We start from the raw sequence: 20,697 nt of genomic DNA, 5'->3' as shown, positions 1-20,697 counted from the left end.
ATTCTATGCATTATTATTAACAGCCAAGCCATGGTTTGCAGTCCACATCAGCGTTTTACAAATGAAGCTTACTTAGTCATTAGCGTCAAAGCGTTTTTGCTCGAAAAACATTATGACTTTTAATTTCATTCATTTTTTGAGAATAATGCAAAGCGTCAGACATCTTTGCTCGAGGTTGCAACTTAAAGTTTGGCACAACTTGGAACTCGTCCTAATTAAATCAAAAGTCACTGAGGTTTATATCGTGCTCCCTTGTGATGTCACAGTCGAAATTGAATGGTCGGTTTGTCCCCGATGCAAGTTTTGATCGTAAGAATCGATAAAACTCGATCAATGGCTGGCGTTTCGTTCCGCTTGGCTTGTTCCTACCTGGAAATTAATTCGCGGCGAGAAAATCGAATTTTAAAGATGAAAAGCGTTTTAGCGTAAGAGGTTTCGCTTCACAGGTGACGCGGCAAATTGCTTTTATCTCAACTTTTTTCGCCAAAGTCTTGTTTGAAGATCGTGGCCCGATTGAAATGCCAATTTTTTCTCATTTTTTTGTGTAACTTTTTACTGGAATCTGATTATGTGGGATTATTTTCCAGGTGATTCTTTTCGCCGATTAATAATTTCCATCTGCGCTTGTTTTTTTTACAAGGAAACCCACCTTTGCAGTTGAACCAAAGCAATTAGACATCAATAATTAATTGCTGAGTGAAAACATTTACCTGCTTCACGACAATTCGATTCCAGCAAATTGAAAAGTCGATTTCTATCGACAAGACACAATCACGTTTTAGTTGCTTTCTTAAAACCCTGACAAACCTGAAAGAAATGTAGATTGTGGGGTGATTTCAAAGGTGACTAGACTTGTCTTGAAACACATCTTTGCTTTTAAACTTAAGGATTTAACTCAGAAGTGGAAATTGATGTTTTTGTGATTGCGTAATGCGATTCTTGTGCAAATCCCCGTAAAAACTCAAATAACCCACCATTTTATTCTCACCTCAAGTTTCAAACCTGTGCTTACTTCTACTTACTACTTGTGTCAATCTTGTTTGTCATGTTCAAAATTTGAGGAAAACAACAACTTGTCTTTTAGGGCGGGCGCTTTTAATAAACATTGTGTATTTAAAAGCAAATCGTATTGTTTTTGTAACTTCAGAATTATTTATAATTAGAGAACCTATAAAGAAGAATATTTATATTTTTTTTATTGTTATGGCGCTGTAAAAATTGAAATCCCTCGCAAAATATTTTGGGTAAAAAAAGTTAACAGAGCAGCTTATATGTTTGTAAACCATTAATCGTTTTTCGTTTTTATATAAGATTTACTTTAAAGCCAGAAAATTGAAAAGCAAACATGATCCTTTTTAAAAATCTTGTCCCAAACCCCATTATAAGTTGCTTGAAGCGTTATGTTTGTGCTTGTAACCCCAGGTTTTAAGCGAAATGCCGGTTTGTTTTGCGTGTATCGGACACGTGCTTTATAATGAAGGCAGACCGTCGCTTCCATTTGTTTGCTTGGTTCTCGTCAGACACGGGATTCCATTCAGAACCGACCATTAATTGTCTTATCAGGAGAAGCCTGTATTTGCACAGTGTTGTATATTTTGAAAAGGACTCCCTTGCCACAGCGCGATAATGCAGATTTAGAACGACTAAGTACTGCTTGTATCCAGATTTAAAATCTTTTTTGGTGTTTTAAGTTGTATAATAACATAAAATTTTCCAAGAAATTTAAATATTGTTTCTCAATCTATTGGTTAACTTGTTTAGTTTGACTTCTTTCCAAAGTCTTTTAAAAAGTTCGGCGAATTTATTTGCCGAACTCACGATAAATGTACACAGGTTGTATTCTGTTCAAATTTAACTTAAAGTCCACGTACAATTTAATATATGTGCCAATATACGGGCATTCTGGCAGTAATAAATCGAATAATTTGGTATTCCTTCAAAAGCCGATGGTCACCGATCCAAGTTTGTTCCTATTGTATCGAATTGGTTGACTGTTTTGCTTCAAAAAAAAGAGCTAATTCCACTAGTTAGTGTTATTTCAAGTCTTTCTAACTTACAATTGTCACGCAAATACTGACAATATCTTCAATAGACCAAATGATGTCGATTGTCCCTAATAAGCTTCCGGGGTATCTTATTTGCTAATTATAAAAGACTAGTGTAAGTTCTGTTTAAATTTAAAAAAGTAATGCTTATTTGTACATATGCCATATATTGGCAGTAATAGACCGACAGGTTTCGGTAAATCTCCGGTGTACAGTTCAAGTTGATCTTAGTACAGTGAAACCGCGGTAAACATTTTTTCTGTCTTTAGCAACACAAATTAACCGCGTAGTTATAGACGTTATCCCTTCAGTTGCACTAGTTACCGGCTTAATTCCCGTCCCACTTGTTAGCATCGTATAGAGCTTGTCCTACTGGTTAGTGTAGTTAGCGTGGTTGCGCTTGCGCTGTTAATGCGATGATCCGTGGTGTTGGGTTGCAGTACGCTCCAATTCCACTGACTCACTTCTCGGTTTCCGCTCAAACCTCCATTCCTTGCACGTTTATCACTGGTGTAAGGGAATAGGTTGCTGGTCACTTTAATTGTTGCGGTTAAATATATTGAGGAGAATCATTTGGGAAGGTTGTAACTATAATAATCCATGTATAACTTCGGGAAACTTTAACGTTGCATTTTAAATATTAATTTAACAGTATTTTGGGGAAATGTTGCAAAGGTAGATATGTTACTAGTATCTGTATTTTTGTGTCAATCTGTTTGCAACCGTTGGAGTGAAATTGTGGCAAATAGAAACGCGCGATGTTTCGCGTTGGTCACCTTTTAAAACGCGTCGCTTTTGTGACGCCATAATGACTTAATCAAATCGATCTCCCGCCCTGAAGTGAACAATTTCACAGATGTCGCGACGTCTATTGTTCTCCTTGTGACGAAACAAACACCTATTCAATGCCGACTGTTACATCGGCAAAGGTTCGCTTCTCTAATCAAATTACGCGCGATGCGCAGACGCGAACCCCCCGGGAGACGATTTTTTGCGCTGTTGCCCCCCTAACAGATTGTTTCATTGGTGCAGAGCGAAGGAAATGCTTTCAATGTAATCCGCTGATGGATTAGTTGGGTAAAGATTGATGCTTCTGGTTTAAGCCAATCGATTGAGTCGCTTTCCATTAATTCGCTTCCGTTAATGTAAAAGCGAGGCTTATGCGAACATATGCACAACCTTAAACATATGGGAAAGTATTGATTTGACCGTTTAAAGTAGGAAGGGGTTGTAGGTCACATTTGAAACATTTTTCCTCGCTTAAATTCAGTAAAAGCAATCACTCAACATTCAACTAATTGAAGCAGGTTTCAAGCAAATGTAACGAAATTATTTCTTGTAACGTTTCGGCTTTTCGACGAATCCCCGCCGCGTCGCTTCCTTTTGTTATAAATCTTATTATGACGTAATTGCATCAACAACCAATAAATTGACGTCACAATAGGCACTCACGTCACATTCATTGGAGCGTGAGAAGTGGTCACCATAAAAATCTCAAACTTTTGCCAAATATTGCTTTCCAAATTGTAACTGTTTAAATTCGACCTTGAAATCACGTGGCATCACCTTCACTGGTTTTGGTCCTTTATGACGTAACAGTATGAGCTGACCTCTGACCTTTGGCAGCGAAGTGCGAGATTTTGAACATGGTCAGCGAATGTTGAAATGGACTTTGGTTTGACCAGGTTTTGTGAAGTCAGTTAAAGTGGAAATTAATTGTGATCAGCGCCTTGTTTAAGAGTTAATTGCATTGAAACAAACCTTAGTTGTTTTTTTGTAAAATATTTGAAACTCATTTTTTTATAAAACTTATTTTCCGCAAACCTCTATTTTCATTATTAAAATAAGCATTTTACTTACGGCTATATTATAGAAACATCAAAGTATTTATGTTTTCTGTTATCTAAGCGAATTGCTTTTTGTATAAATTTCCCAGCAACATTTCTTAGGTAAAAATTAGGTTGAATTTTCCACCACTGTGTTTATTGCCAGTCCCCAATCTCCATTTACAGTTCTCCAAAGTTTTACGTTGGATTCCTTTTTAAACGACAAAGACTACAACCAACCACTATTCGTTTGCAATTTAAATATGTAGGCAATTTTTCTATTAAATTTAAAAGATAAAGCGTTTCTTATTTTGGATTAAAACAAATATTCTACATTTTAACACAACCACATAAGCACAAAAACACTTGAAACCTTGGTTTTATGTCGAAGAGTGAGCTTAGATTAGCGCGAAATATTTCCACATCAAGCGAGACGCCAGATAAGGTGGTGTGTATATTTTCACTCGTGGTCTTCATAGCCCTGGGCATTAAGGAGCAGTTGCTGTGCCTTGGTGTGGAGAGCTTGTGTAAGAATACTTGGGATTTGCACGACAACCAATAATTATGCCGAAGCCTCTTCACAGATTAAAACCTTTCTCAAGCAATCTGCCAAATACCACGTGTTGGTGTGAATGTGAATTTACCGCAATTGCGTGCGCAACCTTTTAATGTTTATTATATTTAATAAAACCTGAAGTACTTAAAAAACGAGAAACAATGGGTTTGAATGCTTGATAAAAAAAGCATAAATGATTTACTAAAATTTACCAAAAAATGTTTTTGTTTTAGTTTTAAGAAATGAATTAAGCTTTGGACTTATTTTTGTTAAACAGGTTAAGCCAGAATATGTATATTTATTTTCTGCGGGAGATTTACAAATGTAAATGTTACAATTGTGAAAAAAATATTTCAATTTTAATAGTTATGATATTCAATACAAACCTAAAATATTCAAACCTCTAAAACTTTGTTTTATCTTGTTATGACGTAACAAAAGGGCTTTGAAAGCTCTCGAAGGATTAGAACGTTTTCCACTTCAATAAACTGTTTGTTTCGTCACAGAGATGCAACTTGGTAACAAACAACGAATGTTAATGGCGCAATAATCGCACAACAATGCAAAGAGTGACGTAACAATTACACAGCGTGCTTTGAATTGTTGCCCAGGGCGGTCAATTTGTAACGAGCTCGTAACCAATTTGTCAGCGATGCTCTTAAACTAAAAGTGTTAGCACCAAACCACGAATTCACAGCCATATAATTATACCGTGTCTGATTGGCGTTAATATTGCAACTCTTAAAATCGTTTTATTGCAACAATGCTGATGTGGGAATGGGTAAAGTATTTACAATCTGGCTTATTTGTGAAAACTTTTAGTAATACCAAATCGAATGTGCTACTTTGTGGAGTTTTATGTTGCAACTTCAAGATAGAGTTTATAAACGGCCTTTATACACAATAATGGTTAAAAACTATGAGTTGTATAAAACCAACTAAAGATTATTATGTGAAAAATGGAACAATATTCACAATGAATTTCGTTGAGGAACTATTTAATACAAAATGTGATGTTTGTATGAAAGTCTACTTAGCCCAAAATGATTTTAAGTTTGTTGTTGCAATTTTACAATATGGAACTTAAATATTATTGCCAAAAACTATTTTCTTCTGTTAAATGTGGAACTTTTATCTGGTTTCGAGTTTACTAAGGCCCAATATAAATGATAAGAAACTGGTATTTTGTGATACTTAGTCTTGTGCAATCTTGCCAACTGTTCAACTCTTCGAATTCTAAACCAGCCAAAAATAGCAAGGCTTCTCACAAACCAACGGTCGCAAGCCAGGGACGTGAATAGAAGGTTGTAGCATCCATAAACAAACTGCTGGCCGCCCTGTGTGATTGATAGGAGACCTGGTTTAATTATTCCTGGTCTAGTTGTCACCTGAGCAGTCTCACCACTGCTGCTGGTTGTTTCTCAACAGTCTTGTGCTAAGGAGTTTAATTCGGTTGGTTCTTGGTAATTTCTTGGAAGCTTCGAATGTTTATCGATGCTAACAACCGCCAACTTTAACTTAATGAATCTCATGAACTCCTAAACTCTATAACAAACCGCACTTGTTTGACCTTGAAAATTCAAATATTCGACCTTGAAAATTAAAATGTTCGACCTTGAAAATGCTAATGTTTGACATTTAAAACGTAAATATTCGACTTTAAAATTCAAACGATTAAACTTGAATCAAATTTTTGACCTTGTTAATCCAAAATTTGACCTTGGATAACGCAAGTATGTAATTTTTGGAAATTCAGACTGAATAACGTTTGTTTACAAGTTTTGTTTTTAATACTTTTTTGGTAAATTCTGATTTCCTGGCTGCAACGTTATAAAATGTTAAAGTCATGCAATACAAAATTTGAAGATACGCCTTTGTGGAACAAAAACATATTCTGGTGCAACTTTTTGCTTAATCGACATTTTGTCTCGTGTTTTTCCCGAAACATTGATTTCCGTGTTGAGGGTGATTCACCCCAACCCCTTATTCCACCCACGTGTTCCTTGCAGTATGACACCCCTCACTTCAGTACATTCCAAGAACCTCAATGTAATTAAACCACAAAACATTTGGGAATCATTCTCGAGGGATATAACTACATATATGTTCCAATAATGCTTCTGTGAATTTACTTGATTTTACGCCAATAGACTCCAGAGATATTGAAGCATATATTGGTTGGCAAATTCTAAATGAATAAAGATTTATTAAACTATATTGGCTCTGATATGATCCATTCTACAGCTCAGAATATGGTTGAAGTAGTAAAACTTTAATAAAAAGTTGTGGTTAATAAACGTAAATCCCATGACAATTCTTGGCGTAGAAACATATTGTTTAAAGTTTGGCCAAAATTCCTTCCACACAAAATGTCTGTGGTTGTTCTACAGATGCAAACCGTTACAATTTTCTTCAAAGCATGTCTTAAACCCCTGGAATCATTTGATCGCTTCACAAAAGCCTATTGTCGTTAATCGTGTTCATTCGATTACTTTCATCAAAAATGAAAATCGACGCCTAATTCGCGCGCGTCTATTGTCTCCTATTGTACACGTCACAATAGAACCGGCTTGTGCCGAACAACGTAACAATTGAGCTACAACAGGTTTCTTGTAAAGCGAGATGTTAATCAATGTTTTCTTTAAAAAACTTGTGTCAAACAGAACTTTCTTTAGTTGCGGGGATTTATTGTTTTCAAATAGTCCTAATATAATTGCGAGGACCATAATCAGTGCAGCCATATCTTTCATATTCTCAGATTTATGTTTAAGGACCACATGTTTCAAAATTATTGTTAAATCTGACTTTTGTCCTTGTTTTATCGGATTTTAACAAAGCAACAATCCTAATTGCAAATCTATTTATATTTTCTCATTTTCAAGAAAATGTTCGCAATGAAAATCGTAGTCCTAATTTAATCGAAGTTTGAAAAAGCGGTTGTTTTTATGAGTTTATAAGATCCCTTATACTTTAAAATATGAGATAGTTAGGTGAATTGGAATTAAACGCATTGCGATTTTAAAGAACAGCCAGTTCTCGGTTTAAATTCTGTGTCCGGAATTATCGCAAACTTGTCGATACAATTGTGATCGAAACCATTTGCTTCTCACATTTTATTCGCTTATCGCGTTGCGATTGTGACGTCACACAACGCTTTATTTGGTGATAGTGACACTTATTTGGTCGCGTTAACTTTGGCGCGAAAATCCACTTTATGTTGTTTGTGAAATTCAGACGCCACATTGTACAACTTTGGCGGTAATATTTTAAAACTTTTAAGGTTTAATTATAATGCTCGTTTGTCTGCAAAAGCTTTTTTTTATATTAAAAAGCTATCAGCTTATCAGTTGATATGTTGGTTTTATTTGGTTAAGGTAAAAATGTCAAATGAATGGGGGTCAATCAAATCTTCAAACATTTTTGTCACTAAATCGTTCAAGATACCAACAATTTTTTGTTGTTATTGAGTTAATTTGTTTTAAATTGATTGAGTTAATGCTTTGGTGTCAGTTGTACTTTGTGTGGTCTAGAAGTTGGTTATTTGTGCAGATTACTTTTGAACTCCCACATGATGTTTTGTGTTGTCCACAAACCTTCCCAGGGGTTATTAGCTTGACTCAACCTTTTAATTCATGTGAGGTCTTGTTTATTTTACTGCCAACCCCTCTTCTGCTCAACTTCACAATTAACTGGCGGGAGTGAACTTTCTCAAACATCATTTTTCGTTTTACAAAACCATTTTTCGTTTTACAAAACGATGTTTGGGAGGTTACACAACCTAGTTTGGCTGTTTTTTGCTTATATTTTGTGTGAAATCTACATTCAAATCAGTAGTAAATTGCAAACTAAATGTGCATAAAAAATGATTTTTGCCCAGCAGATAACAATGACCTCAAATAAAAGCGTATGTTTTTTCAGACTTTGCTGTCATAATTAAAGTCAAATATTTTTCTTCTACTTGTTAAAACTGACTTACTTCGATTGTGATAGAAAAGCCTGAAGAACACTAAATTAGTATTTGTAAGGGTTTTTATGGCTGGTTGCTTAATCTTTAGCATTCCTAATGTGTTCCAGTGCCATAATTTTGTTTATTTAAGCAGCAACGATCATTTTTGTGCAATCAATAGTGGTGATTTAATCCAGCCCCGTTCCCGCCAGTCGAGTGGAATATATCAGCTTGGTTTTGTTTCTCTAAGTGTCCTTAGACCTCTCACTACTGTCTTCACACCATTCATGTTTATGTTAGACTTCTTTGTCTGCTGTGATCACAACTTCATTATCTCCACTCTGCCGTTTAGCTTGGAATAATTTTGGGTTAAATTTGAGAATTTTAATTTTTGAAACACATTTTAGGAAATAATTTGAATCCAATTGTACTCATTTTTGTAAGTTTTCAATTTATTCCATAAAAATTTAAAAGAACCACTTTTATGTATTTTTAGTTGTAATCTAGCACTTCTAAAGTTACTCTTTCAAATGAAAATTTGAATAAAAAATATTAAAATTTGCATTTAGGAATAAGGCACTCAAAGTATTACAGCTTCTGTTCTTAAATTTTTAAAGAAACGTTTTATTTTCCACACTCCATTTATTTTACAGCTCTAGGCTTGGTAGAATTTTTATGCAAATTAAGATTATGAACACATTCTAGTGTTTAAGCACAACCAGCAGAAATGTCAAAAAAATGTTTGAATTTGCATTTAAAAATGAAGGCACACTTGGTGTTACAGCTTAGATTCTTATTTTTAAAGGTTTTACTTAAAACATTTGTTTATTTTGAAATGCTTGAAACTGCAGGGTGGCAAATCAGTTCTAAACTTGACTTTATTGAGTTGTTGTGACTTGGATCACCTATTTTGACGCCAAATAACGTTTATTGAAATGTCAAACTTCATTAAAACATCTCAAAAAACTAAAGCATTCTGTTTTTGGCATTTTGTGATTCTTTACTAAATATTGCAAAGAATTGAGTGCTTTGCAAAAACACTCACAAACTTTTTTTTAGTTTATTGATAAATAGTGGGAAATTACATTTCGTTTTCAAACTTATCTTGAGACTCATTAGCATTTGTTTTTTGAAAAATTAAACCAAATAAAACTGTTTAGTTCAATAAAAACTTAAAAATCACACCTAATTAAAACAGTGCTTTATTGTGTAAAGGAATTAACTTTAAATAATGAAGCAAAATTGGTTTTGAATTGTGCGAGTTTTAAACGTTGGAAAGGATTGTTCAGCCATTGTTCTGTCACAAACCGAGAAACAAACCTCGCATATTTTGCCCAAACCTTCTGACGTCACGCCCCAATGCACAACCGCTCGACCGATTCCCAGTTAAGCGCGACGGCGATTATGACGTCACAGTGGCTTGTAGCGTGTCTGCTGGAGAGGTTTTCTCGTGCTAAGATCGCGAGTTATTTAAGGCACACTTTTGGTGAAGATTTGAGATGAACTGAATGTTTGGGATGATTTTGTGGGTTGCACTTGCGTCTGTGTTCTTGATTCTTTGTTGAACCTATTATTACGTCACTATACAACTTCTTTAGGTTTTAAATCGGTTATGATGTCACCATTGAGAGTGTGTTATTAAGGTGTTTTGATGGATCTAATCGGTTTTCCAAATTTATCCGAGGGTCTCACAAAATATAGCCTCCTTGTGTAACTTCAGCAGTGAGAGATGGAACAAAATTAATACAATGCCTGGCAGCATCAATATGTTAATAACAGGAAATAGTTGGTCTTTTATAATTCTCAGCGATCACTAAACCATTCTACGAGTTTTGATGATATTATTACGTCACTATTACCAGGCTTCTACATTTAATTATTCAATTAATTAATTAACAAATATTATAATAATAGAAGATCCTAACAATGGCTATTGTTTGTTCCAGTGTCGTCATGTAACGCGCGTTTGGAGGGAACATCCGGGACATTTACTTCCCCCAACTACCCGGAACCCCCCTCCCCGCGCTCGCAACCCCCCAGGAACACCTTCCCCGACAACGGGGGCTTTGTTACGTGTCAATGGCAGCTTGTCGTTCCGGGGGGGATGGCGATCCAGCTAAAGTTTGGGGGGTTCAACATGGGGGCGCAGAGGGACGACTGCAACCAGGGTGAGGTAGAGATCTTCTCCGGAGTCGACAAAAACAAGCAGAGTTTGGGTAAGTGACGTAATTGTTAATGACGTCATGAGGATTCTTTGCAGGATTTTTTCTTTCAGCTCATCAAATTTTTTCCTGAAAAATCATATTTTAAGTTTATGTTGAAATTTCAGAAAAAATCTAATTCAAATCAAGACACAAAACCCAATTTAAATTAAGTTATTTTACTTTATTTGAAAATTAGTAAAAAACCTCAAGTTCCAGTTTAAATTCCAGAGAGGCTAACGTTTATGTAAAAATGCTGATTAGAAAAAGCTTTATAAATTTAAATATTGTTTGAAACCAAATTTGAATTCTCTCCAAAATATCGAACGACTCAACAATTCCTGTCATATTTAAACCCCTTGTTAAAATTTGCACCGTAAAATACTGCGAACTCCCAATATGTCTATTTTAACATGTTCTGGCAAACTTTTAATACGAATTGCGATCGCAGATTCTATAAATGGCCAACTTTTGTTAAATTTCACAAAGCCGTTAAATCCAAAATCGTGCTACAATGACAATTAATTTAATTGAACAGAGGTACGTCGCACAATATCACGATCGCTTATTTTCACGACGTCAGCGCCAGGGCGTCTCAATTTTGTTTTTTTAGAAGAGAATTTTCCTCGAAAGTTTTGAGCGTTTATTTGTGTTACCTCGAATAACGTGCATTATTTGGAGGGATCTTTATAAAAGCACAAACCTTAATGACTCATTTGAATCTTATATTATAATTTAACGCGAAAGAAATAATTAGGATTTCTTTTTGATATGAAGCAACTTAAAATCTCTAGAAGAATATTCATTTTGAGACACGATTCTGTAAAGCTTATCCCGTATTCGTTTAGAAAATAAACCCATGATTTATTAAAATACGCCAAAGAGGCAACAATTAAATCGTTATAAATATTAATGAGTTTTTATCAAGTTTTTTGTTTGGAAATATCACAATTTTAATTTAAGCAGACAAAAAGCACTAAATTCTAATTATGTTATACGACTCTCAAAATGTATTTCGTCACTAAGTTTTTCCCAAAAATAAATTTAAATAGTATTAATAAAAGAAATATGAGGTTGCACTGCGTTGTACAAATAAGTAAGAGCTCACGTTTATTTTTGTTGTTCATAATCTCCCAAACACAACCATCTGTCGCACATCGAGGAGTTAAGAGCGCTAATCTTGGGTTAAACCTGATATCCTGCGCTGTGAAAGCTGTTCTGATGCATACATAATTAATGCAGCCTCATGTTGGTATTTTTAACATCGATTCGCGCCAAAACCGCCACGTGGCAACCGCTGGTGAACGGTCGTGTGTGAAATTAAGATGAAAATCCTTCTAATCCGTCAAGCTTAAATCGCGCTCAAGTAAAAAGTTGGAATGTCTGTCCTTGGTTTATTTTGCGTCTCGATTTTTCTGTTTTTCCGCAGCTGCCACGAGATTGAGCGATTGTTATCTCATAACCATCTTAATTTGTTTTCCATGTCAAACCCTGGGGCATGAAATCACGTGCTTGGATGTTCTTATTGATGCTGAAACTTGGTTAACGTGGGTAATTCCTTGATTATTTCTAGGAAAGGTTAAACCTTAAGGTTGACTTTGATGCGGCGGGATTTTTGAGATCGTTTAACTCTGTCTCAATGACCGGATTTTTCTTAAATTTTTATGCTCTTTAAGATTTATTAACAACCAATTTTATTTTTAGAACTAAACTTGTAAAAGTTATATTTAAATTTGTATTAGACCAGGCGCCGTTGTACTCTTGTTGAGAAAAACGTGTTTATTGTGGTTTATTTATTGCTTTGTGAACCTTATGCTAAAATTAATGGACCAGACATTTCAACAATATTGATTTCTTGTCGAACGATTTCCAGCTCTTTAATTTTTTTTGTCAATCTTTTTCTTAGAAAACAAAAACTATAAAAGTAAAATTTTAACACGATACTGTTGAAGCTAACATGTGAAGGTTTATTTTAAATCTCCGAAAAAGGCTGCGTTTTTTCAATTTTATAAGCATCAAAAACGCTTTAAAATCTTCTGGTTTTGTTGAACTTTATCCAAGCTTACCCGAATCCATTTTGTCATCTTTGTGGCTTTGCGTGGAGTTGTATCAACAGACTTTCTCATGAAATTCGTTTGTAATTGTAGCGCATTGTGAGGTTTAGTGGCTCGTGAGTCCGCATTGAAGATTTGTCTCGCGCCAAACCTTTGATCTTGCTCTCACATAAACATCTGCCATAACCTGCTAAAGGGATTAAATCGTCTTCTCAGTAAGCTTGATCTGATCGCAGATAAAACGCAACCTCTGGTCAAAAATGTACGAATTTGATCTAAAAAATTAATAAAAAATAAAGTTTTTGAAGTGATTTTATTGAAATAAAGTTATAGAAGCCAAAACACGTGATGAAATGACATATATCGAATGTTTTGGTTTTCATATTTTATTGAATTGTTGAACACCTGCCTATTGTGTTAAGTTTTCTTTCAAATTTTGAAAAAGTTGTTACATAATAAAACTGGATTATCCCAAACCTTCTCTGAAGTGAAATACATTTTTTGCGATTTAAATTTCCCTTTGAAGTTCGAATTTAAGAAGTTTGTGGGCAGATTTCGCGTCTTATATTCAACGGCTGGACCTTGTAATATATTTGCGCATTACCTTTATGTGGGATTATGACGTAATACAGCGGGATTATTGGGTCATAAAGTTACGCGGGCTGACATTTCGCCCCAAAGTCCGTGGGAGTGGAGTTACTTGGGCTGGAAGCTTAAGTTGCGCGAAATCCCTGGTAATTGCGTAAAGTTATACCCCGTCTCGTGTGGATGTGACTTGCAGTAGATCCACAAGTTTAGTAAAAACACGAAAACCGTGAGTTTATTTGGCTCTCGGTGTTGTAATTCGCACAAAGTCACCAAATGATTTTACGATGTTCACTGACAAGATTTTAGTATAACACAAATGATTTTTCGGAAAATGTCTCAGAAATTTGTTTGGTGGCGGTTTGATTTAGGTTTGTTTAAACACCAGTAAACAAATAAAAACTAAAAAGTGCCTATTTTTAATTTTTAATTACCTGTAATTCATTGAAAATACTATAAATGCAAACTGCAAAAGAAGTATCATAATTAAAAAAAATATTTCACGGTGAATCTTCTTTTTAAAACAAAATACCTTAAAATTGCAAAACAGATCTATTTGAACCTTTTTTTTCTCACGTTCACTCATTCACCGTTACGGTTGGCTGCCCCCACCCTTGGCTAATGCGCGCGATTAATCTTCGCTTATCCTTCTTCTTTACTTGTTACGCCACAGAGGCCACCCAGAACGCGGCCATTATCTTTCCATTGATGGCGCACAAACCCTGGAACAATCGACTTGTTGCTGCAATGCATTGTTTTGCAACAATCTCTTTTTGTTTTGGGTAAATTCAAAACAAAACAAGTTGTTTTATAAATATGGCGCCAATCGATGCAATAAATAAACTTCATTTCCAAGTGGTCTTAAAAACAAGGCACAACTTTGATCAGTTAAGGACAGATTACAAAATTTAATGTGTTTTTTTCCAGGTTTTTGGCCCTTTTGATAATATTTTGACCTTATTTTTTGCCTTGTATGTATTCTAACAAGTGACTGGATTTATAGTTGATTTTTTTCTTTAAAAATAGCGTTTTTTCAGGAAAGTGTCTAGTTTCTACTCCAAGTTAAAGACCCCCAAAGTAGCCCCAGCCCCAAAACCCCACTTCCTCGTGCCTTTACCCTGACTGCTTCAGTTGTTCTCCGCTGACTCTAATGAGCCTAAACCTGATCGGTTTACGGCCCCGGGGGCGTCTGACCCAACATTTGACCCTATACGTGGCCCCAGGGCGCGCCAAAATGTGCCCCTCCCGCAAAAGTTAACCCAGCGCTTTCTTGACCCACTTTTAACCCAGCTACTTTCCAAAGTGCCAATCAAATTAAATCCGACGCGTTGTTATAGTTGAAAGATGTTTAAATTAATCACCTTTCAGCTAACTCATCAATTTTATTTTTACAACGTGTTAAGCTGTTAGAGGCGTTGGTTTGACAAAGTGTCCTTCTATAAACACATAACTTGCGTAATTAGGGTTTGGAAACTTTGTATACTTGATATAATGCCCTAATATGGAACAAAATGTGTTTGAGTTGAATCGTCAGCTTACGACCTAATTTAAAACCTGGCAACTGTAGAGTTTTCTGAGGCTATTTTGTATTACTTAACACATGAAAAGCTTGTTGAAACTTTTTAACTACCAATATTAACATTTTTGCATGTTTGTTTTTGTACAGAAACTGACGATGCCTTATAGGCGTAATATACCTTTTTCTGAAAGATTTTAAGAAATGATTTTGTTTTATCTCTTTGAATAAATAAGCAGTCTTAAGAAGCTTGTTGAAAGTCTTAATCACAGTTACCCACTTTTGCTGAACGCATAAATGTAATAGCTTATGTTTTACAAATATCATAGTTTTGATAACATTGTTACAGCCACAGTATTATATTAACTTTTATAATTAACAATCAACATTTTAAGATTTGTCCAGCGCAATAAACGCAAAGTTAATCACAAACTTTCTATTAATTGTCGTAAATGTTTGCTGGTGGGAATTATTAAAGTGGTACATGATTTTTAAACGACGCCATTCATTGTGACATCACAAGCGAATTCCTGAGCAGTGAAAGTATTCAAGGGTTCTCACAACAAGGCCTAAGCGGGTCGAGTACCTACAATCGACCATTATTACGTCACAGATGAACGCGCGAGCTTGTTGTGTTAGATGAATCTGCTGGTTTTCGGGCTGGTGTCTCTTATAGTTGAACAGAAACTGAAAGTTTGGCAAAACTTCGGCTAATATCGAAATTTAAATTCTTTTTGACTTACAACTTGGGAACTATTGTCTAATTTTTATCAATAGAACGTTTCTAAATATTTGGGAACTTTTCCGACTTTTGTCCGGAATAAAGTTAAATTTATTTTTTTATACCTTTTTACTTGCAATCATTGATTACTTTAAAATGTCACAGTCCTTAGCATCCGTGTTAGCAATTTTTCTAAAACTTTTATCCGAAATATTCTTTAAATTAACAATGTGTTATCCTAGAGACAATTTTAGCAAATACAACTGTGTTTCAAATCGAATAAACTTTTCCAATAAACATAGTTTAACTTTTACACCTACAATGTCCTACATATATTGTTATACTTCTAATCGGATATTTCCCGTATGTTTGTTTAACAATAATCCCACAAAACCCTGCCAATATTCACAGCGACTGATGCCCGCGGGTTATTGCTTCATTTGTTCGCTGCAACAACTCAAGCACTTCGTAAATCAATCGTCGTCATTTGCTGCCACTTTGTAAACACTTTTGTCATCGTCACAATGGCACGTTTTATGACATCACAATAAAGCGCCACGTGCATCTAAACACCGTGAGATTGATTGAGTGGCTTCTTTCAAATTTCTAGAAATATTTTGATAGTTTTTAGATTTACTCGATTTTAAGAAAATTTTTTGGAAACTTTGAATATTATTTTGATTTGCTTAATGTAGGGGTTCTTAAACTGGGGTCCATGGACCCCTTGGGGGTCAGCGAACTAGTTTTAGGGGGTCCATAAAAGCCTAATGGAAATAGTAGTGTATAGTAAAGAAGTAATCAATTTTTAAAATAACTTTAAATGACATTAAAACGGTTTTGCACTGAATGTTGACTCCATTATACTTTCATATTTTTTTGAACCGATTTCTGAAGTCTATTTGTATTGTGACGTCAATTGTTAAAAATTCTCAAAAAAATAATAATTTAGAGGTCCGCGGAAAGTTTAAGAACCCCTGGCTTAAAGTAAGGAATACTATTTGGAAATATCGTTTGTTTTATTTGAAGTCTTTTGATTTATTTCTTTTTTAACCAAACTGCAAATCATCAAACCTCTATTGTGTTATTTTTAAATTCGCGTATCAGACTCTCACGAAACAATTTCTCACCAGACTAAAGTCCGTCAAAACGTCAAACTTTAATCCCAAGTTAAAGAAAAAAACTTCGACGAAAATTCCGATCTCAAGTTTCAGCTGAAAAAACTCGAAATCTTTTAATCCTGAGATTGTCTGTTGAAGAGCCCACTGACACCTGCACAGCATTTACAACCTGTAATTAAGCCACGTGTTATTAGAGGTCGTTTAACCACCGCTTCAAGGTCAAGTCGCTGCGAAATGGCAGTCGTGATGTCGTGGTAACCGGTCGTTGCGGGAGAAACAGGAAGTTGATTATGATTTCTATGTCGTGTGTGGCCCAAGTTTAAAGCACATGGTTGAGAAGTGAAAGTTTTGTTAAAGCCACTTTTAAATTGCTGGTTGTATTAATAGCGCCAATGTTAAGTTGTAATTTGACTGACACGACAGATGTTGTTTTCTTAAAATCCATAAAATTTAAGTAGGTTTGTGAATTCTAAAACAATTTTTTTAAAATTGAGGTGTTTGTGTTGTTTTTAATTATCCAAAAAAACTTTTAGGCTATTAACCATTAAGCATTTTTTGAAGTGTTTAAACCCATTTAAAAAACAAATTTTCAGAATTAAAATGTTTGTGTTATTTTAAATTAGCTTAACTAAACTGTAAAAGCTACTTTAGTCTACTTTAGTTTAGTAATTTTCACCAACACACTTACAGCAGTTAAACCCACCCTAACAGCCTTGTACCGCGTTAAGTTGATATTTGTGTTGGAAAGCGCGATTATTTACTGCTTCTTTTGCTTGCTTGGTGATCCGTTTAAACTCGAGTTCCACAAACTTTGTGCTTGACTCACTTAATCCTTCTAAACCAACCCAGGATTCAAATTACGCACGATCCTTCAGCTAAAAGTTCACGCTCTAAGCCTAAAAGTTCTTGTTTAATCAACAGGAACTACTTAGTCGTAATGGATTGCTGTTCCTAAACTTTCCACGTGATGGACACCTTTGCTTTCTTAAAATTTAGGGATAAGTTAATAAAATAAGCAAAATAAAAATACATAAATGTGAACTAACAACTATAAGATTCCAATCAATCTAGGTTCAGTAAAACTTCTTAAAGGCCCTTCTATTGAGAATTGCCGATTATCCATCTTTTTTCTGAAAGTGGTCACAAAAAAAGTTTTCTTGTTCTTCAAATCGCTGACAAAACTACGGTGATGCACATTCGACAAACTTAAAACACAGCTTGTCAACAGTGGCCATTTGTAGAATGTTTTAAAAATAATCTTACTAAAATGATTTTGTTAGTCTATAGTCCAAACTTTCGCAAATTTTGCTTAAGAACCACACTGAAAAGTATCCCAATATGATATGGGAGGGCCCTGTAGCTTTTAACATTGTTGGGTCACTTGCAAAATAACGACACAAAAAGTATTTACGAAGTTATGCTTTTTTGAATTGTTTAAAATGTTCCTTAAAACTGTTGGGATTAAGTTTCGGCGCCAAATTCGTTTTAACGTTGGGAAATATTATCTCAACAAACAGAAAAGTTATGCATCGGGGGTAACTTAATCCGGGGTCATACATCCCATGAGAGGAGCGTTCCACGTGATGACGTCACACCTGAGCTCTGTTCTGATTGGTCGGGCGGATTTGCGCCCACTCAAGCGTCACATCTTCGCGTGCAATGATCCTTTGTTTTGTCATAATCACGATTATAATTCGTTTCTCGCGCTTGAGTCACGTGACTGAATACCAGAGGAAAAGTGGCGCGAAAAGTGAAAAAGTTGAAACTGTTTGGCATTAGTTCAATTAAAAAAATGTCGATAAGCGTTATGTGATTGAGATTAGATTTATATTAAAATTATTAAATCTTACAAAAAATAATTTTAAACAGTAAATGTATGACAAAAAACTGGATGGAAACAAATGTATGTTTTAAATTAAATTGTGATAGAATTTAAAAAATGAATCCTATTTTTTTTAATTTCTTGTCGAATTTTTTCACTCCAACAAATAGATTTTCCAGACAACCTTGGGACGTTAATCCTTCATCCTCACATATCACCCACACCTCACTCCTTTACCCCAACCCCCACCCACACAAACAGTGACGAAGGATAAATCACCCCTACTCACCCCTAACCACCCCAAGTTACCCACTGGAACCCCAAGCTCGTTGATCCAAACTAAGTTGAAGCTTTGGGAACACGAGTTAAACTTTTGGGGTTTTGTTAGGTGACAAATATAACGCCTAAGCCCTTTAAACAAGAATAAGGAATATTTTATAAATCTCCATTTCGTTTAGAATCTAGGGTTGTTAATCTCAACTTTAGTTTAACTGTATTCCTGCCCCAGAGCCACGAACTTCGTAAAAACAACTTTTTTTAGATCAAACAAAGTTAAGATTTGAAAAACACAAGTTTAAATTGGATGATTTTAATCATGTGTGACATTTTTACTAAAGTTAATATTTTCATTTGCTCCTTAAACCATCCGAGCTTCACCATTTTACCTAAAAATCCTATTTTTAAATAAAAACAAGAATGGTTTTATAAATAGTTCGTTTTGTTTTAGTTCAGTTTCTGTTTTGTTCATAATAATTCAACTTGTGTCGTCATAATGCCAAGAACAATGCACAGCGCTCGTGGCAATGGGTTAGAGCGTTGTTCCGCTTGAACGCACAAAGTTGGCAAACAAAAATCTTCAACTTAAAAGATTAGAGTGCGTTCAGTGGAGCGTGAAGTGCTTAACGCTCCACTGACGCCGCCCTGCATTGCTTGCGAGTTATGCCCAAGTTTTACTTTTCGCCTCATTTATTTAAACGTGAATAATTGCTGGTTTGTTGTTGGTGATGACTAATGCTTCGGTCCCACGCACGTTCCTATGGACTCGTGAAATTTAATATCCGCGAATTTTGACAAATAATCGTTGATTCTAAGCGAATTGGCGAAAGAAGAGTCATTCTAAAACTTTTATCATCATAAAATAGTTAAAAATATTTATAAAAAATCTAGCCAGAGTTTGTAAAGGTGTTTTGGGTTTGTTTTGAGGTCCATAATGGTCTCCAAAATTTTTCCAATAGGTTGTTTTCTAAAATTCGTTTCACCCTTTTTTCACAAACTTGTATAAAATAGTTTTTTCAATTTTATTCACCTAAGCTTAATAAAAAAAATCTCCCTAGTTTTTAGGCAAGACAGTCTCAAAGTTAAATGCTCTTTAAATTAGTTATTTATACATTTTTTTAGCTACTAGCATCAATCATGTCTGCTACAATAAAAATTCCAAAAATCATTCGCAGAACAATTCTTTAAACATTTGCGACAATTTTCTCACATCTGCCATTTCCTTCCCCTTATTTTGACGTCACAAGGGCAGTTATTTTGTCACCAAGCGTGTCGCAATAAACTTGACTAATCTACTTTGGCGAAACACCTGGATCCGGAAACAAACACAATTATCGATTTGCTTCGTTTCTATCGATTCCCGCCAGATGTTACAAGTTGATTTTATTAAAAAATACCGAAAAGTTGGGGTTTTTAGCCTTATTAACGACTGTGTTGTTATTTTTTGAAGAGTTCTTTTATTTTAGACTACACTGAATTTAAATTAAATCATGTAAACTTGTCTTTTTTTGTTTGCTTTTTAACAGTTTAAAATACTTTAGTAACGTTGAGTATTATTTTTCAGTGTATTTTTGTTATATGTTTAAACAACAAAAGTTTAGTTATTTATATATTACCTATAATATAGCTTGGCCAGACTTGGTTTTAACTACAACCTTGTGTCGGCTACAACCTTGTTGTGTAACCTAGTACCTTACCCCACAGCCAAGCACTGTTTCGGGGTATAAGTAAATACTTTAATAATGGGGAGGAATATATTTTCATTATTCTTAATTAATTTTCATTCAACAAAAGTTTTTATATACCACTTATATTATACCTTACACCCTGTTCTTTGGTTTAACCCAGTAACTTACACACCGACAAGTACTGTTCTTGAGTAAATGTAAATATTTTAGTAGAACATTACATTTTCATTTAACAGAACTTTGAGGTGTTTCATTTTTATCCTACGACTTTTGATAATGAAAATATATTCCTACTTTTATGTTTTTTGACTTTTTGATTTTTGATAAAAAAACTCAGTTCTGT

At 34.8% G+C, this 20,697-nt stretch overlaps 1 protein-coding gene across 1 annotated transcript in view; it reads left to right on the top strand.

Annotated features, from left to right (window-relative positions):
- Positions 1-20,697, top strand: part of LOC146139003 (uncharacterized) — a 39,349-nt gene that overhangs the window by 3,898 nt on the left and 14,754 nt on the right. Inside the window, exon 2 of the mRNA XM_083393576.1 lies at positions 10,320-10,589. Coding sequence (XP_083249702.1) covers positions 10,320-10,589 — 270 coding nt within the window. The remainder of the gene's footprint in view (positions 1-10,319; positions 10,590-20,697) is intronic.

This window comes from Ascidiella aspersa, chromosome 7 (assembly GCF_963924565.1).
Source record: "Ascidiella aspersa chromosome 7, kaAscAspe10.2, whole genome shotgun sequence".
Classification (NCBI taxonomy): domain Eukaryota; kingdom Metazoa; phylum Chordata; class Ascidiacea; order Phlebobranchia; family Ascidiidae; genus Ascidiella; species Ascidiella aspersa.
Note: the sequence above shows the minus strand (reverse complement) of the source record. Positions and strands in the feature narration are given on the sequence as shown.